Below are 12,073 nucleotides of genomic sequence, written 5' to 3'. Positions count from 1 at the left end.
TACCTAACAGGAGCGCTCTGAGAAAAAAAAATCCATTGATGTTTGAAGAATTTGATTGCTGGTGATGTGGGGGGGAGAGGGTCTTGAAGCAAGTCTAGCTGTGACTTCTTCCAGGGATCTTGACAGGATTACTCAGTCTTAGTATATCGTGTGTCATTGTACACTTTACAGGTGTATTGGGTGTCACTTATGTGGAGGGGGACTCACTTTGCATGCACTGCACAGCAGCTTTTGATGGGTCTGCTGCTCATCAGAAGATTTCACCACATTATTCAATGGAATATCTAAAATTTCAGTCCTAATTCTTAAAGTCTCCTACAAATAACTGTAGCTTGAGCTACATCGTTTAATACAGGGTTTTTTTTGTATAATTGAGTCAGGTCTCCAGACATGCCTTTTTACAAAAACTCACTCTGACCCTGAGGATTTGAGTAGCCCCAATTTGATACCATGTGATCCAATCTCCACTCTATTCCAGGTTGCTTTGTTTCATTTTAGATGTGAGAGCAGCTTTAGCTCCTTCTGTAATGAACTCCATGAATACTCTCAAACCCTAACCTCATACTTTGGAGTTTTCTCCTTGATCTGTTGCATTAAACAGTCCCCCCACTCCCCCGTTTTTTTTAATTATTATTATTCCAGACCCTCCTTGTCCTGGTTCTTTTGGTTAGCTGTCCAGCACGGATGCTTTTTTATATTTTTTTAAGGCAGGGCAATTAGCACTGTCTATTCTTAAGGTTGTGTGACACTTCCTATTATAAGACCCTGCTTTCAGTTGTTTAACTTTGCCATACTTCATAACATTTTCAGGGTGGGTGTTGGCCAAAACAGTCTAGTCACTTCTGAGAATAAGTTTAAGGAAAAATACATTTTTGCCAATGTTAAAATCTGGCAGTCCTTTCTTTTGAAAAGCTCTAGTGATCTGATGCTGGAAGTTGAAATTAGGCAGGGAATGGCCTGTGTGTCAAATGTGCTTTTGTCTTTTCCTGTGAAAATCCACCCACATTTGACCAAGTTAAAAATGTTTTGAAAAATCTTACTTTTTACATGTTCCATAGTTACTTTTATAGAGCTTAGCTGCTACCAGGTTCCATGCACATTGGATATGCTGCAGCCCTACAGCTCCTGGATGTGACCAGACTGTGGACAAGCCATCTCTACACATTCTCCAGAACAGAGAGCCCAGAAACCTCCCTCTCCTGTGTTCTGTGACACACTGCTAACGCACAGGCAGCATGGAGGAGAAAGCAGACTGACTCAGATGCAGAGAGGACAAGAGTTGGACCAGGGAGAAGAAGGAAATAGACTGGGATTGAGAGCAGGGGAGAAATATGCTGGTACTGTTAGATCAAAAGCGAGAGGTCTGTGTGGTAGCTCTAAAGGTTCTAACCCAGCTAATGACCTGTGTGAATGTCAATGTGATGCCACATACTGGAATTTTTTTTCCAGTTTGCTTTTTGTGTGTGTTTAATAAAGAACATTTATTAAGGTTGCAAAGTCAAGCATAAAAAAAAAATTAGGAAATGCAAGACTTAAGGTTGCCTGTGCAACCTTAATTCAGCACCTTCATGTGTATGCATTAGGATAGTCTTTAATTTTATGATCATACTGTTTTTTTCCACAGGACCTCCCCTCATTCAGTGCACGGGGTAGATCTTCTTTGGGAATGAATCAGGGTCCTCTAGTGAAGGAGGTTGTTGTAGAAGTCGGAAGGTGTATAGTGAATGAGGTAGGGGGTTGCAGGAAGAGAAAGGATAGTCTGATGGTTAAGGAAGTTGAATGCTATTCTGAAAAATTCGATTCTGTCCCTTTCTGTACCATAGAGTTCCTATGTGATGCTTAGCAAGTCACTTCATTAAACTTTTCTCAGCATCTGTTCCTCATTTTTGGGTGTCAAACTTAAGACCCTGGGGTCTGATTACAGCTGTGAGTGCTCAGTATTTCTGATAGTTAAACTCCATGGGAGCTGTGCTTTGAACATATTAAGTGCTATATAATGCTAAGTACTTTGAAAACTTAGATCCTCATTGTCTCAACTTGGGCATCCGAATTAACAGACACCTTTGATCTTATTCTCTGTGCCTCAGCTCCCTTTCCGTAGAATGAGGTAATTATGAAAATAAATTCATTAATGTTTGTGAAGCACTCAGGTATTATAATGATGAGCTTTGTAGGAAAGGAAATGAATAAATCTGTCTTCAGAGCAGTGTTTGAAAAGCGTGCAGTAAATAAAGCCTGGGGCCGCACATTGACCAATGAGGAGAAAACAAAGTATTGACTCGCTGATTATTAACTGGGCACTGTCTATTCTGGGCATTGAATGAGGAACAGGTGGAAAAAGTAGTATGTGATCATGTGGAAAAAGTAGAATGTAATCAAGTGATCATGTAATTAAAGATTATTGCACAGATTACTTTAATTCTGGCATTTCCTAGCTTTTGAGTGGTTGAATTTTCAACCTTGATGATGATGTAATGTATTTTGTGTGTGTGTGAGAGAAAATAAGACAGTGACATTAAATACATTGTCATTTTCCACTACTGTACTGAGAGCTGGTTGGAAGATCTTGTTGACTGAAAATTCAGTCTCTCCCCCGCCTCCCCTTATGACTTCCCTGCCATATCACTCATTTTCCCCATTGTATAACAGTTCTGTTTGAAATTCTCATCCATAAGTAACCCTTCTCAACCCACTGTTCATGGTCATTCTTTGCTGCATTGTGTTGAATGTATCCACTCCATCCCACCACCCCCAAAGCATCTCTATTACTGAAGAGTGGTAAAGTCTGTCTGTCTTCCTCCTTCCTCAGTGGCTCTATGGCTATCTTAGATCAATAGGTCCTGGATCTGCTGTGCTCCTTGGATTAACTGTAGGTCTCTGCCTTTAGTTTACTGATCTAGCTGGACTGTACAGCTTAAGGTACGGTGCCTAGACCTGGTAATTAGATAACTCCATGAATATGCAACCCTTGTGACCCGAATAATTATACCTTAATGCAATAAAAAATTAACTGATTGTGAGAAGAAACTAACTTTATTAGGGAAAATGATAGGATGAAATTAAGGGAGGGGTGAAGGTAGGAGATAGCAGTGAAAAGAAAAGTCATGGGAATTTTGGAAATAATGGTCTGTGGGCCTCAATCCTATGATGTGCTGAGCACTCTCAGCTCCCATCCCATTAACCAGTGGGAGTTGAGGGCTTTGGCACTATGCCCTAAAAAGGTTGACCTAGAAATTATTGTGGCCTCCTCTTTTTTGGAAAGCTCTTAATGCCTTCATTCTTTTTATGGTTAACTAGTGAAATGATTATAAATATATGTTCTGTGTATCTTGTTTTTCCACCATCAACAGCATGAACAGGTTAAATACCTTGCCTAGAGGATTTGGATCTTTACCAGCTCTGGAGGTTCTTGACTTGACTTATAACAACTTAAATGAAAATTCCCTGTCTGGAAACTTTTTCTATCTGAGTAAGAAACTTTTTAAAAAATCTATAAATCTTCCTAAAATGGTGCTTTGCTTTCTGCTGGTGAAATTTATTTGATAGAGCCCAACTCCAATAGAATTTTTTAGATATATGTTTTTCTTCCTTGGGTCCTTTTGAATATTTCTACATAGCTCAGCAATACATAGCATTGATATACAGTCACCTGACACTATTGGGCATGCAAGGACTTGGTTAGTAATGGCATGTTTAGCTTTCTTGAGGGTAATATTTTCTTGAGCCACATACTTAACTAAAACTTAATAGAAGCTAACAAGCCTCATGGCACAATAAAGAATGTCACCTTGAGGCATGTTGACAATCTGAAAGAAACCACAACCAAGTTTCCAGAAGTGTGTGTGTGTATAGTTTGTATATATGTTAAAAGCATGTTAAGGTTACAAAGTCAAACACTCGGAAGTTATGAAATCTCAGAATTCCAATTGCTTTTGCAGCTTTAATTGAGCCTTCTTGTGCATATCCATTGTGATAGTATTTAATTATGTTATCACATACTGTCTTTTCTATATGATTCCAGCCTTTTAAGTGAATTCAATATTACTTTTTATTCTCATTCAGTGTGTGGCTCCAGGCCTTAGTTACTGCACACCCCAAACTGCATTGAATACAGTACTGTTGATTTCCTCCAGGGCATTTCTATGGTGCTCTGATCATACTATGAGTGCTTAATCAAACATTAATGAATTTAGCTTTAGAATATTCTTCTGAGATAGGGACGTGGTATTATCCCCATTTTATAGCTGTGGATCTGAGGCACTGAGAAACTAAGGCAAAAACAGTCCCAAGTGTCTACTGATTTTTGGGTGTCTGACTTGAGACATCTAAGGCCTGATTTTTTTCAGAGTCCCTAGCATTTTTACAGCACCTTATATGTTCAAAGCACAGTGCCCCTCTCACCGACTTCAGTTACAGTTGTGAACACTTGGCCTTTTGCAAATCTGGCCCTAAGTATCTGTAGTAGGGCACCCAGAAAATGCGGAACACAGAATTAATTAGTGGCCAACTGTGAACACTGGTTTATGTGACTTGCCCAGCAACAGATAGGAACTCTGTAGTGGAGGCACGGATAGAATCTAGTTCCCCAGGGCAACATTCAACTTTTTTCTTTTTGCAATCCCTTACCTCGTTCACTAGACACCTTCCAACTTCTGCAACAAATGAGGCCAGGGTCCTACAGACAGCAGCTTCTTTCACTACGCAACCCTGATTCATTCCCAGAGTTCCATCCTTTGTGTGCACTGAATGAGGCGAGGTAGAAGAAATAGTATGTGATCATGTAGTTAAAGACTGAATCATTAATGCATGCACAGAAAGAGGCTCAATTACGATTACCCAGGCAATCTTTACTCTGGTGTTCTTAACTTTTGCGTGTTTGACTTTGCAACCTTAATATTCTTTTTAACATAGGTTAAAAAGCCATGTTAGTCTGTAACAGCCGTGTTAGTCTGTATTCGCAAAAAGAAAAGGAGTACTTGTGGCACCTTAGAGACTAACCAATTTATTTGAGCATGAGCTTTCGTGAGCTACAGCTCACTTCATCAGATGTATGCCGTGGAAACTGCAGCAGACTTTATATATACACAGAGAATATGAAAAAATACCTCCTCCCACCCCATTGTCCAGCTGGTAATAGCTTATCTAAAGTGATCATCAGGTTGGGCCATTTCCAGCACAAATCCAGGTTTTCTCACCCTCCACCCCCCCACACACAAATTCACTCTCCTGCTGGTGATAGTCCGTCCAAAGTGACAACTCTTTACACAATGTGCATGATAATAAAGTTGGGCCATTTCCTGCACAAATCCAGGTTCTCTCACCCCCTCACCCCCCTCCCAAAAACCACACACACAAACTCACTATCCTGCTGGTAATAGCTCATCCAAAGTGACCATTGTCCCTACAATGTGCATAATTAAGGTGGGCCATTTCCAGCACAAATCCAGGTTTTCTCACATCCCCCCCCCCACCCCCATACACACACAAACTCACTCTCCTGCAGAGAGAGAGACACTACCTATGAAAATATAAATGATTTGATTTGAACTCAGTTGTTTGTTCTACTATCCTGTTTTAAGATCTTTCCACAGAGCTGCATGTAGTTAAATATAGGTGTAAATTCATTCGAAACACAGCTTTTCTTATGTACATTAAGTAATAACTAGGAATCAGATGTAATAAAGAGTAATTGCTCCTTCTGACAGCTGAGCATTGAAACTATGTGCCAGAACCTGCCAGAGTCTATTGTAGAAATTGTTAATTGTGTCAGTCCTTTTGGAAATAGATGTTTTCCTGAACACACCAACAATACAATAAGGCAGTAAATCTAAGTTTGACCTGCTTGTTATTATTGTGAGCCCTGAGTATGTCAAAGGCTTTTCACCAAGTCAGGGTTATTAATCAAACCTGACTCTCTTATTGATCCGACCTCAAATGGTTGGGCTATACGCCACCCTGTTTATATATTGCTGTTTAATTTGCAGCCACCCTGCGTGCACTCTATCTAAGTGACAACGATTTTGAAATCCTGCCGCCAGATATTGGGAAGCTCACAAAGTTGCAGATAGTAAGTAATTTATCTAAATTCTTGGAAAATCAATTCACTTTCGCAGCCCTTGTAGTAGTAGAATCTAGGCAATTTGAGAAGTAGTAGGGTTTGTTTTTCAGGAATAACCACTACACCTGTTACTGTTTCTTGTTTATCTTGTAAATAAATTGGAAGAATTGAGTGTTGGGGGGCAAGGGGTGGGCAGAGAGTAAGTGTTCTCTTTTAGGCTGCTTTATTTTAGCTGAACATTGTTCTGACAACTTTATATTTTCTTTTAGCTGAGCCTTAGGGACAATGACCTGATATCACTGCCTAAAGAAATTGGTGAACTCACTCAGCTTAAGGAACTTCATATCCAGGGAAACCGTCTTACTGTGCTGCCCCCAGAACTAGGTGAGATGGTAGATGGTTTTGTTGTTTTGAGTAATAATGATTGACACAATGTGCTTCCTGTTGATAACCTAAACCATCCGTTGATCTCCAAGAAATAGTCTTTGCTGAGGCTATCGCTGCTGCTGCTATCTGTTTGTTCCCCCAGATACACACACTCACTTTCTCTCTTGGTGTGTGTGTGTGTTTGGGAGAGGAAGGGCTCGTGTTTGTCATGTTGCACATTTGGCTGCATTACTTGTTCCCATATTATATATGACCTGTGTATTAGTCAGATTGCAAAATTTGCATACCGCATTCTGCTTTCATAATTTCTTTTAAAGACGTATTTTAATTGTCTGGAACTGGTTGCGTTGAAATCATTGCTATAGTCAGCAAAACAGAAATTTTGAATTTTCAGTGCTCGTATAGAAGTGGCTTTCTTGAGCCTGTTTCTGTAGAAATGGAAGTTTGGTCAACAAAAGCCTTATCTTACTAAGTTTTTTTTTTGTTTTGTTTTTGGTTTGTTTTGTTTTTTTAAGTCTACATTTTTATGTCACCTTTATTTTTTTGCTGATCTGACAACTTTCCATCTAAACAATTGAACCAGCAGATGAAATATGGATTTGTGATTTCTGCCATTATCACTAGTAACTTAATTTTCTTTAACCAAAAGGTAATGGTCTTCATTAGAAACTAAAAACTCTGGGTGTGGGTGGCACATTTGCGTTGCACTAGTGCATTTTGCGTTCTGGGCATTGACTTCAGTGCCCGTTTTCACAAAATCTCCATTTGGGTTAGTGTGTTTTATGATACCCTTTAAATATGTCTTTTGGTATAAATATGCAGCAGGATCAGTTATCGGTTGCTCTCCTTCTGAATTTTGTGTCCTTGTCTCTACCAACTCCTATCCAACTAATTGCTGCTGACACACACGCATGCGCGAACACACTCTCGTGTGTATACACATTCTCTCGCTTCACGTGTGTGTGTGTAATCTGTGTAATAGATATATTAAAAAAAATGGTATTCTAATCTAAATCCACATCTTAGTTTACACATGTCAGTAAGCTTTGTCTTAAAGCCATAGGAAAAGCGTCTGGTCATCGTCTTCGAGTGCTTGCTCATGTAGACTCCATTCTAGGTGTGCATGCACCCACGTACAGTTCTCAGACTTTTGCCTTAGCGGTATCTGGAGGGTCGGCTGTGGCACCCCTTTGAGTGCCACACTCGTGTAGTTATATCGGGTGCCGCTGGCCCTGTACCTTCCCAGTTCCTTCTTACTGCTCATGGTGGTTGGTCAGAGCACACCTCTCCTTTGCTTTGCAAGTGGTGAGCATTTACTTGACTCTTCGAACTTTGGTGATTCAGCTGTAAATAGTTGGTTTTTATTGCAGTTTAGTTAGTAAGTAGCTGTTAAGTACTGTAATTAGTCAGGTTTCAGAGGAACAGCCGTGTTAGTCTGTATTCGCAAAAAGAAAAGGAGTACTTGTGGCACCTTAGAGACTAACCAATTTATTTGAGCATGAGCTTTCGTGAGCTACAGCTCACTTCATCAGATGTTTACCGTGGAAACTGCAGCAGACTTTATATACACACAGAAATCATGAAACAATACCTCCTCCCACCCCACTGTCCTGCTGGTAATAGCTTATCTAAAGTGATCAACAGGTGGGCCATTTCCAGCACAAATCCAGGTTTTCTCACCCTCCACCCCCCCACACAAATTCACTCTCCTGCTGGTGCTAGCCCATCCAAAGTGACAACTCTTTACATAATCAAGTCGGGCTATTTCCTGCATAGATCAAGGTTTTCTCACATCCCCCCCACCCCCATACACACACAAACTCACTCTCCTGCTGGTAATAGCTCATCTAAACTGACCATTCTCCAGGTTTAAATCCAAGTTAAACCAGAACATCTGGGGGGGGGGGGTAGGAAAAAACAAGAGGAAACAGGCTACCTTGCATAATGACTTAGCCACTCCCAGTCTCTATTTAAGCCTAAATTAATAGTATCCAATTTGCAAATGAATTCCAATTCAGCAGTTTCTCGCTGGAGTCTGGATTTGAAGTTTTTTTGTTTTAAGATAGCGACCTTCATGTCTGTGATTGCGTGACCAGAGAGATTGAAGTGTTCTCCGACTGGTTTATGAATGTTATAATTCTTGACATCTGATTTGTGTCCATTTATTCTTTTACGTAGAGACTGTCCAGTTTGACCAATGTACATGGCAGAGGGGCATTGCTGGCACATGATGGCATAGATCACATTGGTGGATGTGCAGGTGAACGAGCCTCTGATAGTGTGGCTGATGTTATTAGGCCCTGTGATGGTGTCCCCTGAATAGATATGTGGGCACAATTGGCAACGGGCTTTGTTGCAAGGATAAGTTCCTGGGTTAGTGGTTCTGTTGTGTGGTATGTGGTTGTTGGTGAGTATTTGCTTCAGGTTGCGGGGCTGTCTGTAGGCAAGGACTGGCCTGTCTCCCAAGACTTGTGAGAGTGTTGGGTCATCCTTTAGGATAGGTTGTAGATCCTTAATAATGCGTTGGAGGGGTTTTAGTTGGGGGCTGAAGGTGACGGCTAGTGGCGTTCTGTTATTTTCTTTGTTAGGCCTGTCCTGTAGTAGGTAACTTCTGGGAACTCTTCTGGCTCTATCAATCTGTTTCTTTACTTCTGCAGGTGGGTATTGTAGTTGTAAGAAAGCTTGACAGAGATCTTGTAGGTGTTTGTCTCTGTCTGAGGGGTTGGAGCAAATGCGGTTGTATCGCAGAGCTTGGCTGTAGACGATGGATCGTGTGGTGTGGTCAGGGTGAAAGCTGGAGGCATGCAGGTAGGAATAGCGGTCAGTAGGTTTACGGTATAGGGTGGTGTTTATGTGGCCATTGTTTATTAGCACTGTAGTGTCCAGGAAGTGGATCTCTTGTGTGGACTGGACCAGGCTGAGGTTGGTGGTGGGATGGAAATTGTTGAAATCATGGTGGAATTCCTCAAGGGCTTCTTTTCCATGGGTCCAGATGATGAAGATGTCATCAATATAGCGCAAGTAGAGTAGGGGCTTTAGGGGACGAGAGCTGAGGAAGCGTTGTTCTAAATCAGCCATAAAAATGTTGGCATACTGTGGGGCCATGCGGGTACCCATAGCAGTGCCGCTGATCTGAAGGTATACATTGTCCCCAAATGTGAAATAGTTATGGGTAAGGACAAAGTCACAAAGTTCAGCCACCAGGTTAGCCGTGACATTATCGGGGATAGTGTTCTTGACGGCTTGTAGTCCATCTTTGTGTGGAATGTTGGTGTAGAGGGCTTCTACATCCATAGTAGCCAGGATGGTGTTATCAGGGAGATCACCGATGGATTGAAGTTTCCTCAGGAAGTCAGTGGTGTCTCGAAGGTAGCTGGGAGTGCTGGTAGCGTAGGGCCTGAGGAGGGAGTCTACATAGCCAGACAATCCTGCTGTCAGGGTGCCAATGCCTGAGATGATGGGGCGCCCAGGATTTCCAGGTCCCAACAGGGACTTTGCCCAAGGCAGGGCATGCCCTGGTCTCCGCGCTAACTGTAATGGGCCTATGCCTGTTAGCGGACCCGCTTGGTAGCTATCTGAAGTGCCTGGGGGAATCCCACATTAAAGAAAAGTGTTGCATCTGTAAGACCTTTGGACTCAGGACACAGAAAGAACATGATATTAATTTGAGGGCCCTCCTCCTGGAGGCCGCTCTTTGCACAGCCGGACGCAACACCCAGCACTTCGGCTTCAGTGCGCAGTGCAGCCCGGCACTGGGTTCTACCCGGCACTGATCCCCTTCGCTGGTACCCAAGAAGAGGGACCCGGCACTGAGCAAGTTGGACCAAGGGGCATAAGGTAAAGAACCCTGCTCAGGCTGCCTGCCCACGCCAGAGCTGCAAGGGGGAATGTCTCCAAGGGGACCTCTTACCCCCTAAGGGATCCTCCACTGACTCTGGGGAGCAGTAGGGGACCCAGACTAATGGCACAGTCAACACCATCTCAGCTCCCAGTGCCCAGAAAGCAAAGGACTCTCCCACTGCAGCTGGTACTGCATGCAGTGATGGACCTGGCAAAACCTCCCTATGAGGGCAAGCTAGCTGTGAGGGCTTCCTAGAAGGCGAGTGAGCACCACTGGTCTACGGAGCGAAAGCAGAGCCCTTTCTTCCCATGCCCTTGGTCTCCGCATCAGTTGAGGTCACCGGTTCAGCCACCACAGATCACTGGTACCGCACTCCCGGTCTCCGCCCTCGTGCCGAGTCTCGCCCAGAGAGAGGTGCAGGTCGCCGTATAGTCGTCACCGGTCATATTTGCTCCAACGAGCACCATCACAGAGACCTCAGGGATGCTCCCCAACACGGCACTGTTCCCCCTGCTCCCAGCACCGGTCTGACTATTCGAGGCACTGGTCACCCACGGCGACAGTAAGCTACAGGACTCAGGTGTGGACGGTCCTGCTCTGGTCACCGGAGGAGGATTTCTTCAGCACGGAGAGGGAGTTCAGCCCCTTGCCGAGACAGCACTGTCGTGACTGGGCTCCTGAGGTTACATCCACCTCAACGATGCCAACCTGGCAGCAGGGCCAGTGGCCAGCGCAATGGCCTTACCGGAATGCTGGGGGTGTGCTGGTTATGCTGATGCCCCCATCTCACCAATTGTCAGTCGCCACATTGGACAAGTTCCAATTGGCACCGGCAGCACCGGGCTTGGTGCATGAAGCGTTGGCGGGCGCTGAGATGGAAGAACAGGTGCCCACCTCAAGGCCCCCTTCCCCTGCAGAGGATGATGCCCTGGGTCATTCTCCTCCTCTCCAGAGAAGGCAGTGGCGGGGCCCTCCCATACTAGGCCACCAGACTACTTTAACGAGCACCAAGCCCTGCTCCAAAGGGTGGAGACTAACTTAGGTCAAGAGGCAGAAGAGACGGTGGAGCAATCAGACACTTCGTTCAATGTGCTCTCTGCATCCACCCCAGCACGTGTTGCACTCCTGGTGCATGAAGGGGTCCTGAACATTGCCAAAGCCATGTGGCAAACCCCATCCTCCATCCCGCCCATTTCCAAGAAGGCTGAGGAAAAAGTGTGTGTGTGTGTATTTTTGTCCCTGCCACAGAGTTCGAACAATTATCTCTCCTCCCCCCCCCCCCCCCCCCGAGGTCATTGGTTGTGTCAGCAGCCAACGAAAAGGACAAGCAAGGGAATGCTAGTTCCACCCTCAAAAATACGAAGGCCAAGAGACTGGACCTTTTTCAGAAGCAAAATTTATTCCACAGCCAGTCTCCCAATTCCGAGTCATGAACCACCAGGCTCCACAAGTTTAAGGACTCCATGCCCTAGGAGGTGGCCAAAGAGTTCAGGACCCTTGTTGAGGAGGGTACTGCAGCGGCTGGGTGCTCCCTCCAGATGACCTGGGATAAGGCTGATTCTGCGGCCAGGGTGGTCATGAGGCGCAGTTCCTGGCTTCAGACCTCAGTCCTATCCCAGGAGATGCACTTCTCGATACAAGATCTCCCATTTGGTGGAGTTGGGCTGTTTTTGGAACAGACCGACATGAGGCCACACGGTCTGAAGGACACTTGGACCACCCTCTGCTCCCCTGAGGATGCATACTCCTCGGTCAGCAAGGAAGCAATTCTGGCTGCCCCCACTGCC

The 12,073-nt window shown here is 44.1% G+C and overlaps 1 protein-coding gene across 1 annotated transcript in view; it reads left to right on the top strand.

Annotated features, from left to right (window-relative positions):
- The window catches only part of RSU1 (Ras suppressor protein 1), a 186,342-nt gene that overhangs the window by 64,722 nt on the left and 109,547 nt on the right, over positions 1–12,073 (top strand). The window contains exons 5-7 of the mRNA XM_073334125.1: positions 3,351–3,469; positions 5,985–6,067; positions 6,328–6,442. Coding sequence (XP_073190226.1) covers positions 3,351–3,469; positions 5,985–6,067; positions 6,328–6,442 — 317 coding nt within the window. The remainder of the gene's footprint in view (positions 1–3,350; positions 3,470–5,984; positions 6,068–6,327; positions 6,443–12,073) is intronic.

The sequence above is a fragment of the Lepidochelys kempii genome, chromosome 2 (genome assembly GCF_965140265.1).
Source record: "Lepidochelys kempii isolate rLepKem1 chromosome 2, rLepKem1.hap2, whole genome shotgun sequence".
Taxonomy (NCBI): Eukaryota; Metazoa; Chordata; order Testudines; family Cheloniidae; genus Lepidochelys; species Lepidochelys kempii.
Note: the sequence above shows the minus strand (reverse complement) of the source record. Positions and strands in the feature narration are given on the sequence as shown.